This window comes from Bubalus kerabau, chromosome 17 (genome assembly GCF_029407905.1).
Source record: "Bubalus kerabau isolate K-KA32 ecotype Philippines breed swamp buffalo chromosome 17, PCC_UOA_SB_1v2, whole genome shotgun sequence".
Classification (NCBI taxonomy): Eukaryota; Metazoa; Chordata; class Mammalia; order Artiodactyla; family Bovidae; genus Bubalus; species Bubalus kerabau.
This window is the reverse complement of record NC_073640.1, coordinates 19,121,391-19,136,719: the sequence shown is the minus strand read 5'-3', so window position 1 is coordinate 19,136,719 and position 15,329 is coordinate 19,121,391. Positions and strand designations below refer to the sequence as shown.

The window sequence follows — 15,329 nt, the reverse complement described above, 5'->3', positions numbered from 1 at the left end:
CAAAGTAATGTCAGAGAAATAATCAGTATCACATGGTTAAAAGTTTGGTGGGTGTTACAAATCATTTAAAGTATAGTTTCTACTGGAAAATGAATTGAGTTCCAAAAAATGACTTACTAAAGAACTTTAGGAACCCAAGAATTAAAATTTGGGAACTGCATATGCATATGACATTTTAGATATTTTAAAATACTGCTTTGTCTATATCATCATCTTAAAAGTCTCTTGTTGACACTTACAGGAAATTAACACCCATCCTCAAAAGAAAAGAATCCTTTGTGAAATTCAAAAAAAAAATTTTACTCAACTGAACATATAGGACTTTGCATGCACTGCAGAAAAAACAATAGTTAATTAAAAAGCTCAGTAATTCAATTATAATCAAAGAACATGCCTGTTTTAACTCTTGATTTTTATTAATGTTTTCAAAGCATCTATCCTAAAAAATTCTTCTGTTCACCTATCTTAATTTATAAAGTATGTAACCGCTCTAATCTTTATGATTTGGGACCTTACAGTAGTACCTAAGTGAGGTCATCACTATGAGTGCCTGATGTAAAGGGTAAAAAAAGTCAGTTGCATATATGCTGCTGCTGCTGCTAAGTCGCTTCAGTTGTGTCCGACTCTGTGCGACCCCATAGACGGCAGCCCACCAGGCTCCCCCGTCCCCGGGATTCTCCAGGCAAGAACACCTACAGTTTCACTTTCTGCAGTTTCAGTTACCTGTGGTCAATCACAGTCCAAAAATAATAAATGCAAAATTCCAGACATAAACACTTCATAGGGCTTCCCTTCCCAGGTGACACTAGTGGTAAAGAACCCGTCTGCCAAGGCAGGAGAGGTAAGAGATGTGGGTTCCATCTCTGGGTTGGCAAATCCCCTGGTGGAGGGCATGGCAACCCACTCCCCGGAGAATCCACGGACAGGAGCCTGGTGGGCTGTGGTCCAAAGGGTCGCACACAGCGGCTGGACACGACTGAAACAACTCAGCATGCATGTGCACAGACGGTGTTGAAATCCTGTGCCCGTGTCCTGAGTAGCACGATAAAACCCAGGGCAGTCCTTCTCCTACCTGGTAGCCCAAGATCTCTAATTATGGACATGGTCTGCTCCTGACATTGGGCCATCAACATTGTCAAGGCTCCATGATCCAGGATTCCCAGAAGCAGATGATCCTACTTCTGACATCTCCTCAGAAGGTCAAGAGAAAACGAATGCTATGTCACATGGCCTACATCATTCACCTCACCTCATTTCATCATGTAGGCATTTTATCATCTCACATCATCACAAGAAGAGGTGTAAGTACAGTACAATAAGGATTTTTTTTCTTTGAGGGAGACCACATTCCATAACTTTTATTGCAGTATACTATTATAAATTATTAAATTATAAAATTATTCTTTTTTTATCATTAGCTATTGTTGCTAACCTCTTACTATGCTTAATTTATACATTAGACTTTATCATAGCTATGTATACATAAGAAAAAACATAGTACATAGAGCATTTGGTACTATCCATGGTTTCAGGTATCCACAGAGGGGTGGGTCATAGAATGCATACTCGTGGATAAGGGGAGGGGGTCTATTATTTATTAAAAACACAAGCTCAAGTCTGGAGGTCAGGCTTTTTTGTCAAAGCTAAACAACTGATATGTTAGTTTCTCTTTAAAAAAATATTGAATAAGAAAATATATTACAGTTAAATAATGGTTTTGGGGAAGTTTTAAAGTTATCATTAACTGTATGTTATCTTACATTACTCTAGTTTAACCTCAAAAAATTTTCAATCTAAAGATCATGATTTTCAAATGACTTTTATGTGATAGATATATTTAAGGTTATTTATGCAAAAAACTCAAAAAAGTACATGGCTTTCTACAGACTCACTTGAACATTTTCTAAACTTTCAAATGTAAGCAAAAATTAAAGGTATAACTAATGATTATTTTATTCTAAGACAAGTCAAATGTTATATCTGAAATAACATTTTATTTGGTTTAACATGTTTGTGGTTTATTTATCTATTTCACAGCAAACATTGATTTTCTAAAAGTCTAAATTTTCTAAAGATAAAAAAATTACTGTAATAATTAACTATTTTCTAAGAACACAGTGGGTAGTTCAGATCTTGGGCCAGGAAATAGCATACTGAGTCTTTCTGCTCTAACAGTGAAATAAAAGTCACGTAGCTTTGTTGTATATTATTCATTACGGTATGTGTGTGTTAGTTGCTTAGTCGTGTCCAACTCTCTGCAACCCCATGGACTGTAGCCCACCAGGCCCCTCTGTCCATGGGATTCTCCAGGCAAGAACACTGGAGTGGGTTGCCATTTCCCTCTCCAAAAGGAACTACAGAAAGAAAGAAAGTCACTCAGTCGTGTCTGACTCTTTGCGAACGCATGGACTGTAGCCTACCAGACTCCTCCATTCATGGAATTTTCCAGGCAAGAGTACTAGAGTGGGTTGCCTTTTCCTTCTCCATCATTAAGGTATACATAGAGCAAAATATTAAATTTCACCCGAATTAGTGAAAGCCATATATTATAGAATATTTTTAAAGGTTTATGTTCTATTATTTCCATATAATTCCTATTAATTGCCCACAAAATATTGTTAAGCAGATATCCAACTGAGGGTCCTTTAATGAATAAATAAGACTGTTCATCAATGTGGTGGCTGGGATCTTAACATCCATAGAAACTGGATGGTTCTTAGTGAGGGCGCAGGGAGGGGCAAGAATACAACAGTCAAGAGCAACTACATGATTCAATCTTCCAAGATCTTATTCATTTTAACCAGGGAGTTGTTAACCAGATGACACAGAGCTAGGTCAGAGTGCTAATTAATATGCAGCATCTCTTTTTTTTTAGCAGGAGATAAGAATGTGGTTTCGTAGTTTGCAACACACCTTTTGCAGGTTCTCTACTGCCTTTTTAGAAGTACAGCAGGAAAAAGAGAAATTGACTATTTCTTTAAAGATTTTCTTTTTCAAAATGGTCATGAAACAGAGATGAAGGCATGACCTGGACTATTTCTGTTCACTCTGATCTTAAGAGAAGAAAATGCTATCTTCATTCAAAACCTGTCTATATTTAATACATTTATTTTTGAGTAACGAAAGTCCAATTTTTTTTACTGATTGATATTTTCAATCCTCTTTATTTTAAAAGCTCAATCTGCTTATGTAGAGTATGGTCAATTCTATATTCCCAATTAATAAGCCTTCTTACTTTTATCCTGAGACTCTGCTCAAACAGCAATCTTTCTAGCTGTATCAATCCCAGGCTGGATATATAGCAAAAAGCAGGATGAAGGCAGTGTAGATCTCAAATTATAGCCAGGTATCAGTTTTCAGTCTCATACTCACAGGAAAATTTCATCATCCTCACTTGTAATTTCCAAGTATAATATACAGAAACATGATTCTGATGTTAAAATTCTTGTCTTAGGTTTACTATTCCTCTTCCAAAATATGTTTTATTTAGCTTAATATCAACAAGGCTTCTTTGTATTCATGATAATAAGATGGCAATAAAATTCTAACTAGAGACAACCTTAGCAACTTGACTTGATTCTAAGAAAACTACTTCATGTATAGATTTTTTTTTCATGTGTAGATTTTTTTTTCTTTCAGAAACTCATAGCAAAATCTGTATAAATAATATCAATTCCTTATCCAAGAACTGTCCCTTTAGAGAAGAACAGTTTTCAACAGACTCTTAAATTAGCATTAAGTAAATATGGAGACCCAGAAAATACAGTTAGGAAATGAGCAAACTGAAAACAGCAATAACTTAATTTTCTCTTCTTTGGTTAGCTTCTGTTTGCTCCTATATATCATTTTTTGCATGCATGTTCAGTCACTAAGTCATGTCTGACTCTTTGTAATCCCATGGACAGTAGTCAACCAGGCTTCCCTGCCTGTGGGATTTCTAAGGCAAGAATACAGGAGTGGGTTCCCATTTTCTTCTTCAATATATAATTTGTGTAAAGCTTAAATCGGGAATCTGCACTTTGAAATACTTTCCCCTAGTGGAATATAAAAAAAGAAACCAAGATGATTACTCTTACAGCACCAAGAAATTCAGGTTTTAGGCAGTAATGCTAAGAACAGCAAAGACAAGTGTTTCACACAGTAAGCATTTCTTTTAGTGCAGGTACAGTATTTACAATCAATCTGCTTCACAGACTGTTTGCCATGAAATAATTCTGACTAATATGATAACCTTTTTAATGGAAACACTAATAATGTTAAAATTTTTATCAAGGAATGGCACATGAAGATGCATAAAGCTTTTTTGTGTTCATTAAATTAACCTTCATTTCAATGTGTCCAAAGATGTTTAGGCTGAAGTTTTAGGATAAGCTGAAAAATAATTCTTCAAAAGATTATGAATAATGGCCCCATTATGCCTCCCCCTTACTGAGTAAACTGCCAACATGTATTTATTGGAAAGAAGAGAACTTTGATATACCTGATTTCTTTTGCAAAGTGGATGATAAAGCTATGACCAAGCATGGTTGTTATACTAAGTCAGAATTGTTTCACATTTACAAAAGAGACTAAAAGTTTCCATAGCCTTCTGCTAGGAACCTATACAGTAAGCTAAATGCAGCGCCTAAATGATCATAGTGGTACCCACACACCTATTTGATTTTCTTCCCAGAAACTGTCCATCATCATTCAGTGCAATAGACATATTAATATACTTTTACATGGTAAGAAACTCCAAGATGAAAACTCCCAAACTCATTCTATAAGGTCACAGTCACCTTGATACCAAAACCAGACAAAGATTTCACAAAAAAAAAAAGAAAATTACATGCCAATATCACTGATGAACATACATACAAAAATCCTCAACAAAGTTCTAGCAAACAGAATCCAACAACACATTAAAAGATTCGTACACCATGATCAAGTGGGGTTGACTCCAGGGATATAAGGATTCTTCAATATATGCAACTCAATCAATGTGATAAACCACATTAACAAATTAAAAGATAAAAACCATATGATCATCTCAATAGATGCAGAGAAACCTTTCAACAAAATTGAAGATCCATATACAATAAAAACTCTCCAGAAAATTGGCATAGAAGGAACCTACCTCAACTTAATAAAGGCTATATACAACAAACCCACAGCAAACATTATTCTCCCTGGTGAAAAAGTGAAAGGGTTAATCTCTAAGATCAGGAACAAGACAGGGTGCCCACTCTTACCACTATTATTCAATATAGTTTTGGAAGTCCTAGCCAAGGCACTGAGCAAAGAAAAAGATATAAAAGGAGCCCAGAGTGGAAAAGAAGAAGTAAAACTCTCACTGGATGCAGATGACAAACATCTATACACAGATTTTTTAATATATTTTTTATACATGTATAGATGTTTTTCTATACATAGAAAAACCCTAAAAAATGTCACCAAAAAAACTACTAGAGCTAATCAATGAATTTAGTAAAGTTTCAGGATATACAATTAATACACGGAAATCCCTTGCATTCCTATACATTAACAATGAAAAGTCAGAAAGAGAAATTCAGGAAATAATCCCATTCACCACTGCAACAAAAAGAATCAAATGCCTACAATAAACCTACCAAGGGAGACAAAAAAGCTGCATATAGGACACTATAAGACAATAATGAAAGAAATCAAGGACAACACAAATAGATGGAGAGATACACTGTATTCTTGAACTGGAAGAATGGATATTGTCAAAATGACTATGCTGCTCAAAACAATCTACAAATTCAATGTAATCCCCATCAAACTACCAATGGTATTTTTCATGGAACAAGAACAAAAAAATTCACAATTTGTATGGAAACATAAAAGACTGAATAGCCAAAGCAATCTTGAAGGAGAAAAAGAGAGCTGGAAGAATCAACCTTATTGACTTTAAGCTATACTACAAAGCTATAGTCATCAAGACAGTATGGTATTGGCACAAATACAGAAATACAGACCGATGAAACAAGATAGAAAGCATAGAGATAAACTGATGCACCTATGACTATCTTATTTTTGACAAATGAGTCAAGAGTTTACAATGGAAAAAAGACATCCTCTTCAATAAGTGGTGCTGGAAGAACTGGACAGCTACATGTAATAGACTGAAATCAGAACACTTCCTAACACCATACACAAAAATAAACTCAAAATAGATTAAAGATTTAAATGCAAGGCCAGAAACTATATAGTTCTTCCCTGATAGTTCAGTTGGTAAAGAATCTGCCTGCAATGCAGGAGACCTGGGTTCAATTTCTGGGTCAGGAAGATCTGCTGGAGAAGGGATAGGCTACCCACTCCAGTATTCTTGGGCTTCCCTTGTGGCTCAACTGGTAAAGAACCTGCCTGCAATGCAGGAGACCTGGGTTCAATCACTGGGTTGGGAAGATACCCTGGAGAAGGGAAAGGCTTCCAACTCCAGTATTCTGGCCTGGAGAATTCCATGGACTGTACAGTTCATGGGGTTGCAAAGAGCTGGACATGACTGAGTGACTTTCACTTTTATTTTTAGAGGAAAACATAGGCAAGAAGATTCTCTCTGACCCACCTCCTAGATTAATGGAAATAAAAACAAAAATAAACAAATGGGACTTAATTAAACTTAAAAGCTTTTGCACAGCAAAGGAAACTATACACAAGATGAAAAGACAACCCTCAGAATTCGAGCAAATAATTGCAAATGAAGCAAGTGACAAAGATCTCAAAAATATATAAGTAGCTCATACAGCTAAATATCAGAAAAACAAATAATCCAATCAAAAATGGACAGAAGACATAAACAGACATTTCTTCAAAGAAGACATACAGATGGCCAATAAACACATGAAAAGATGGTCAACATCACCCATTATTAGAGAAATGCAAATCAAAATTACAATGAGGTAATACCTCACACCAGTCAGAATGGCCAACATCAAAAAAAACCCCACAGAGAATAAATGCTGTAGAGGATGTGAAGAAAAGGGAACTTCCTGCACTGTTGGTGGGAATGTAAACTGACATAGCCATTATGGAAAGCAGTAGGAAAATTCCTTAAAAAACTAGGAGTAAATCTACCATATGACCCAGCAATCCCAGTACTGGGCATATACCCTGAGAAAACCACAATTCTAAAAGACCCATGTGCCCCACTCTTTAGTGCAGCAATATTTACATTAGCCAGGACATGGAAGCAACCTAGATGTCCATCGACAGATGAATGGATAAAGAAGATGTGGTACATGTATACGATGGAATATATTACTCAGCCATTTAAAAGAACAAATTTGAGTCAGTTGTAGTGAGATGGATGAACCTAGAGCCTCTGATACAGACTGAAGTCAGTCAGAAAGAGAAAAACAAGTATATTAATGTGGATATATGAAATCTAGAAAAATGGTACTGATGAACCTAGTAGAGAATGGACTTGTGGACACAGCAGAGGAAGGTGAGAGTGTGACAAACTGAGAAAGAAGCACTGACACAGATACACTAGCATGAGTAAAACACTGGGAAGTTGCTATACCACACAGGGAGCCCAGCTTGGTCCTCTATGCTGACCTAAAGGGGTGAGATGCGGGAGGGGAGGGAGGCTCAAGAGACAGGGGTGTGTGTGTGCTAAGCTGCTTCACTTGTGTCTGACTCTATGTGACCCCATGGACTGTAAACCCCCAGACTCCTCTGTCCATGGAATTCTCCAGGCAAGAATACTGGCGTGAGTTGCCACACCTTCCTCCAGGGGATCTTCCCCACCCAGGGATCCAATCTGCATGTTATGTCTCCTGCACTGGCAGGTAGGTTCTCTACCACTAGCGCCATCACATATAATTATGACTGATTTGTGCTGTACAGCAGAAACCAACACAACATTGTAAAGCAATTTTCCACCAATTAAAAAAAAAAAAAAACTCCCTCAAGGCCTCTTAACAGCATGAAGTAAAGTGAAGAAGTGAAGTCTCTCAGTCGTGTCCGACTCTTTGTGACCCCATGGACTGTAGCCTACAATGCTCCTCCGTCCATGGGATTATCCAGGCAAGAGTACTGGAGTGGGTTGCCATTTCCTTCTCCAGAGGATCTTCCCAACCCAGGGATCGAACCTGGGTCTCCTGCATCGTAGGCAGATGCTTTACCATCTGAGCCACCAGGGAAGTCCACAACAGCATGAAATACCACCCAAATCCAAAAGAAATGCCAACAAAGACATACTTATTTCTAAAATCTTGATAGTAAGGAAAGAAAATAAAATTCTCAGTCTTCTTCACTTACCCAGGAGTTTTGCAATGACATAAAGGGCTTGTCCCCAAAGAAACAGTTTTCCATCACGGCCACAGTTGCTAGGGAATCGCTTCTGACTACCAGGGTTTCTTTTTTCATACTCTACAAAATCAGCTGGCACATAATAGTACTTTGGTATGACAGGATAACCTATGGAATTTAAAAAATAAGTATTTAAAGTATAACAAATCAGTGTCCTCCCCGAATTTTCCCTTCAAAGACAGAAAGGTTGTCCAATAGAATATAGGAAAATTTGACTCTTTTCAGAAATTCCCAGTCAATAATGTGGGAAAAGTTTCTTTACTTTAAAACTAATTTGAACAGCATATGTTATAAGTTAGCCAACTTATAACATAAGTTGTACATAATCTCTTCTAACAACATTTAACACCTTTAAGTGAATCAATAAATATAAAAGTATGCAAATATTTAGAGCTACAGAAGAAGCTATTTGTAATAGGATTAGTCTGTGGAAGCTTTACAAATGAGATACTATATAATCTTAAGTGAAGAATTATAACCCCGAGCAATTGCTGAGAGCAAAGAAATCCCCATTTTAAACATTAAGCCCATTATTTACCATTCAGTATCATTGAAGAGAAAAAAAATCCATCTTCCTCCCATGACCAACCCATTTAAAAACATTTTTTGGTACAAACTAAAAATTATTTAAGACTAGAATCTCTGTGGATGATATCAATAGGGGGAAAACCAACTTTCTAATAGTGCTACAGAAGACTTCTTGTATCATCAGCCCACAGTGAACTTAATTTTTCTAATACTGCACAGATTTCTGTAAAATTTGCTTCTCTATTCATGAACCAATCAACAGTGATACCTCTGTCTAAAACCAGTAAAAAAGGTCTAAGAAACACAGAGAATAATTTCAACATCACCCTTTCAATAGGATGAAGCCTAAGTGTGATACACAAACTATTACCTCAATGCATCAATGATTTTTCACTGAATACTAAAAGGCCTGATTCAGGGATTTTAAATATATTCATTACAACATTCATTACATTATGTCTCACATTGGACTAATGGTTATTTGGAGCATAAAGACAAAAATAACTTGTTTTAAACATTAATATTTATTTGAAATTCAATGTTTTCCATAGTCATTTTACTACCTTAACATTATAAATATCTTAAAGGGTGAGCACATAATATAATGACTCTAAGATATTTGTGGAAAACCCTGAAGAATATCATAAACTTCACGTAAGACAGGAATGGGGGCCTACCGCTGTAATTGCTGGTTTGTGCATCATGTCTGCAAGACCATCCATTTTTTTAATCAACACACCACAATTTTGAAGTTCCAGATGTTGTTATTTTACCAATCCATCCAAACACCAAAGATATCTGGAACTTCTCCTTTGGAATTTTTTTGAGAATTAGTTTTTGAGTCATACAGAAAAATCATTTGTGTTCCTTTATGGTCCCTGCTGGTGCTTAACTGAAACCAATATATTACTCATAAGCCTGGACCTTCTGACCATTTCTAAAATAGTAAATCCATCATCAAAGAATGACACTTTAGAACTATGGCAGACATTTATTTCAAAATAATGTGTAAAAAGCCCTGAAAACATCTCCAAAGAGGAGGCCAAAATACTCTTGGCAGTGGTAGGACTGTTAGGCCAGAGCGGAGCCTCCCTAAGTGGCCTTCTAAACAGGGCAGCATTCGTGAACAAAGCATTTCTGGTGACATGGATAAAAATTAGTCACTTTTTATTATCATCATATTACATACAGTGAAGGAGTTTCACAGTAGGTAACAGATGAAGAACCCCTGCGCACCTGGCAAACCAAAAATATAGTTATTACTATAGCCATGACCTCGTAAAATTCATTTCCATCTCCATCTTTTGTCTAATGAGCTCCTTTTATAAAAAAAACAAGTTTATTATAACAAGTTAAAAGATTATTCATTCTAATCCATTTGCAGTCCCATTCATTTTTTCAACTGAATATAAACTGTTCTGTTTAAAAGGCAATCATTTATACACTTCAAAGGAACATTAAGGAAACACTGGTAGAAAGAATGTCTTGAAAAAGCATCCCAACTATACCTTCTGTGGTGTGATGAAGTACTGGAGTCAGAAGATCCTGATACTCTTTTACTTGCTTGGGATTGCCTCTAAAAACACCTAAAATGTAAAATATAAAATCCAATAGCATTTGAGCTCAATAAGCACCACAGAAATTTTGCCTTAGAAAAATTACCCCAATTGGAATTATTTTGGTAATTTTATATGTAAATAATAAAATGGGAAAAGGTAAAGCAAATAAATATATATGATAGTTTTCTGGGACACTGATTTTAGAAGATCATGTTAGCATTTAGAACTAAAAATTGAATTTTAATTGCAATTTCTCTGTTCTTCAGTGTAAATATTATAGACAGACATTCACAATGTCATAAACTGCACTGTTCATAATTCCTATGCATAAAAATTATTTGTAAAGATGAATATATATTTATATCATTTTTAAAATACTTCAAATATTTTTAAAATTCCTTAAACGATTTAACATTAACTCAGAAAGCAGAAGGGTAAGTGAAAGTTAAAGTGTCAGTCACTCAATCGTGTCTGACTCTTTGAGACCCCATGGACTGTATAGCCCTCCAGGCTCCTCTGTTCATGGGATTTTCCAGGCAAGAATATTGGAGTAGATTGCCATTTTGTTCTCCAGGGGATTTTCCCAATCCAGGGATCGAACCAGGGTTTCCTGCATTGCAGGCAGAGTCTTTACCATCTGAGCCGCTAGGGAAGCCCTAAATAATTTAACATTAACTCAGAAAGCAAAAGAATAGCATATAAAAATGTAAAGTAGTTAACATCACTAAGTGCAGTCTATTTTGCTAGCTGAAAGGAGTCATACTTTATTTCTGCTCTTCTTTAAACTATTTATATCCTACAGTTTAAATTTCAGGAGAAAAACTCACCATCAATCATCATGTAAAGGAAAAATATGGGAAATTCACATTCAATGCCATCAAACAGCTAAAACAGAAAATAAAACATTAAAAATTTCATGAACAATTATATTAGAACAATGATATTAATTAGAACACTTGCATCATAGGAAAGTTTCTTGTAATAAAAAAAACTGGACTGATTTTATAAGTACTTACTTCTTTAAAAAAAAAATTTCTCAGAATTCTTATTATTCAAAAACTCATTCATTTATTAATCCATCACACAGTAGTCATTCATTCAGTAATATTTACTTAGTACTTAGTAATGCCAGGCATCACTAAACAGAGGGCTATGGATATAAAAAGATAGAAAATCTGCCCTCGTGGAGAAATAAGCATGTAAATAAAACAAGTGCAGCACATTACAAAATGTCTATGTACGGTATATATCAAGAGTCAAGAGCATGAAGCATCTGAGCCTGCCCAGGGTGTCAGGAAAGGGTTTATAGGAAAGGAAATGCTTCAGTTAATGCTTGATGAGTTTCTCTGGGGAGATGAGCTACAGGAACTCCACAAAGAAAAAAGAGCAGTACAAGCTAGAGATGCATTAAAGGACAATGTTTGTTAAAGAAACTAACAGCAATTCTGTATTCCTGGAACAAACAAAGAAAAAGTAATGAAAGCTGAAGTCCAACTAGGACTAGCTCAACTAGTCCACAACTAGAACACACCACGCTCTTTAGAAGTGACAACAAAGACAGAGGCAACAGGAGGCAGGTAGGGAGGGGTTTGGAGTTTTTTTTTTTCTTTTTAATGATTTTCAACCCACCCCATGAAAGCATAGTCTTCAGCAATGTGAATGGATGCTTACTTTTCTGGGAGGTTTTATAATCTTCTGGGAAGCTTAAAAACAGCTAGAATAAATGCAGATGTAGGGTATGTATGCATGCTCAGTCATGTCAGTCGTGTCTGACTCTTTGCTACCCCATGGACTGTAGCCCGACAGGTTCCCCTGTCCTGGGATTTCCCAAACAAGAATGCTGGAGTGGGTTGCCATTTCCTTCTCCTGGGGATCTTTCCAACCCAGGGATCAAACCTGCATCTTCCGTGTCTCCTGCATTGCAGACGGATTCTTTATCATTGGGGAAGCCTCACTTTGGTGGGGGTGGAGGAAAAAAAGGAAAGTGATTTACTCTGAGATATTTGAGACTTGAGGCTACACTCATGCAATAGAATCTCCCGTCTTGAAATATCTTCATTCTTCGAGAACTTTTCCATGTTCTCAATGGAAAATGATGGACGAGGGATCAGAGGACATTTTGACAAGTATTTAAGAACGGACTCCCCAAGGGTCTTTTACTGAAGTAGCAGGCAGTGACTACTGTATATGTATTTGAAATATAAAATCTTTAAAACTAAATGTTTAGAGGAGTGTATTTTAGAGGGAAGTGCATAAGCCAAATAGAAGGAGAGCATTTGCTTAACAGATTGAAAATTAGATCACAAATAGATATTTTCTATTATCGTAGACAAATGGTATAGTAGGCAGGCAAAATTTGAAAGAGCAAAAGAAAAATTACTCACTCAATGAATCAGCATGGCCCAGTATGAGCAAATGGGCCTTCACACTAATGTTTATCAAGAGTTTACTACGTGCCAAGCACAGTTCTAAATACTTTTATATACATTCATTGATTTAATTCTTACAAAATCTCAATAATATAGGTACTAACATTATTTTTACCAATGAACAATATTATATTCAGAGAGGTTAATTAACTTGCCCAAGGTCAGACAGCTACTGAGTGGCAGAGCCATAATTCAAAGCCAAGAAGTCTATCTCCTGAAACAGTGTTTTTTGATCATTCTGTTATGCTATCTGATATGGAATATTTTTGATACCTTAATTTCAGCTGGTTTGTAGTAGCGTCTATTGGGATCTTCCAATGATGTTCTATATCCATCTCTCAAGAAACGCTTAAATCCATATTTTCCTTTTAATTTTCTAATCACTTTATCAAGCGTCTGGCTAAAGAGAACTTCATCATCCAAGGCAAACGCAGGATAACTGATGCAGGGGAGCAGGGCAGCATCTGTGTTCTAGGGGTAAGAAGAAAAAGAAGGGAATATAAGTGCCTATAGTGATATGATCAGCACAGACCAAGAACCACAGAGATGAAAAGCCACTAAGGTTATCTAACTGACAGTGAGACTGCTGTGCTTCAAGGGACAGACAGGTGTTTATACGGCATGGTTTAGTGAACCTTACAAAGGAGATAAAACTTCATGCAGTTATAAGAAGTATTTTCAACGTTCAACACTGGACTCAAATTTTAGTATGTTACATCACTGTATAAAAATGTTCACCAATAATTAATCATTACAACTAGCTTGTCATAACAATTTGTTCATAATAGTGAAAACCAGAAAACAATCTAAATGTCCAATAATTGGCTGAGTAAAGTAGCAGCCAATAAAATTTATATTATAGAAATGGTTACTGACACAGAAACTTGTCCATTCAAAGAAACAGGTTATCAAGCATTATGAACAATATTCCTCCAGTTTTGTAAAATAAAAGTATTATATGTGTATATAAAAATACATACAAACCCAAATGTATCACCCTAAAATTATAATTGAACAGTGGAAAATGAATGGATATATTCTTATTATTTGCTTGTTTGTAAACTCTATTTGTCTATCATAATCTTGTATTACTTCTATAAAATAGTTATCTTAAAATAACTAAATTATTCCATTTGGGGTGTTTTCAAGAATAGAGCCATGAATAATCCCTACAAAAATTGGCAATCAGGTACTATATAGGCATATAAGAGTTTATCAGATAAAGAAAAAGGTGAGTAGAATGAGAGAAAAGAAATAAGGAAAGCAATTCTATTCAAAAGAAATTTAACTTATGAAAAATATCTTTTTACATTTCTAATATATAATAACCATGACCAAAAAAAAATTCATTTTGGCATAATGTTACTACTTTCTCAAAAAGAAAAAATACATATAATAGTTCTCTACAGCTCTACAAAAACTGAAGGAACAAAGCAGCTTTCTCCTCAGCTCTGCTCACTTCCTGAACATGACCTCCACAAGCCAGAGGAGTGAGTGGCAACACTCTCTCTTCTTGGCTCTTCTACCAACCTCTAACACTTTGGAGCACTTTCTTGGATAAAGAAAAAAACTACACAACAATCATAAACAACGGTTCATATTATTATAAAAATATCTCACATGAGATCTTGATTCTCTGGGTAACAACGAGCACAAAGTTTGCCGGTTGCGATTGTGGGCATCGAGATCCACAAATATAACTGACCAAGAACAGCCCTGGAATGAGAGAGAAAAAAATTTTCCTATATTAACATAAAAGAACTTGTAGACAACTGGGCAATCTGACTGAACTAAATTTCATATTTATAAATCAATGTTACCTTAATTTACAAAAATAATAAAATTAAAAATACAAAGACAAGCAAAGAAAAGTTTACAAAAATATTAACACTGGTTGCATTTGAGAGTGGCATTACAGAAGATTAATTTTTTAAATACCGTCAAGTATTTCTCAGATTTCTTGCAATAATATACTACTTTTATAATTATAAAAAATAAATGTTATTTTTATATTTTCCCCATCCTGTCAGTTTTCTTATAAACCAAAATCTATTTATCACCAGATAATTAATAAAGGATATTTATTTTAATAAAAATAAAAAATAGTTTAGCTAACACTTCTAACAAGGAATTAAGAACTAATTTGGGTTCACAAAATCTGAATTGTACAGACCTAATAAAGAATGATCAAACTAAATGAATTTAGATATCTAGAATTTCTGATATAAAAACTACTTGATTAAAATATGAAGACAGAAGAATCTCAAATAATAATGGACATAATACTTGCCGTTATTCACTATGTGTAAGGCAATGTGTTTTGTGTTTCACATGGATTATCTCGTTTAATCTCCTTATGTGGACATTAGTGTCCCCATTTTACTGAAAATGATGCTAAATCTTAGTATAACAGAAACAAGGGTTCAAAATTAAGTCTCTGACACAGAAGGCTTCATCTTAAGTTCTACGTTAGGTAATTTCCCACATTAAAAATTAT

At 35.3% G+C, this 15,329-nt stretch overlaps 1 protein-coding gene and 1 non-coding gene across 5 annotated transcripts in view; both read right to left on the bottom strand.

The window, feature by feature from the left end:
* Positions 1–15,329, bottom strand: part of PHKB (phosphorylase kinase regulatory subunit beta) — a 235,261-nt gene that overhangs the window by 103,381 nt on the left and 116,551 nt on the right. For all 4 annotated transcript variants that reach the window (XM_055552724.1, XM_055552725.1, XM_055552726.1 and 1 more), the window contains 5 exons: positions 14,453–14,548; positions 13,106–13,303; positions 11,231–11,288; positions 10,353–10,430; positions 8,266–8,424 (listed from right to left, as the gene is read on the bottom strand). In XM_055552724.1, the coding sequence (XP_055408699.1) occupies positions 8,266–8,424; positions 10,353–10,430; positions 11,231–11,288; positions 13,106–13,303; positions 14,453–14,548 (589 nt within the window). The remainder of the gene's footprint in view (positions 1–8,265; positions 8,425–10,352; positions 10,431–11,230; positions 11,289–13,105; positions 13,304–14,452; positions 14,549–15,329) is intronic.
* On the bottom strand, positions 8,076–8,147 carry TRNAR-ACG (transfer RNA arginine (anticodon ACG)). Its single transcript has one exon. It is a non-coding gene; the product is annotated as a tRNA-Arg (tRNA).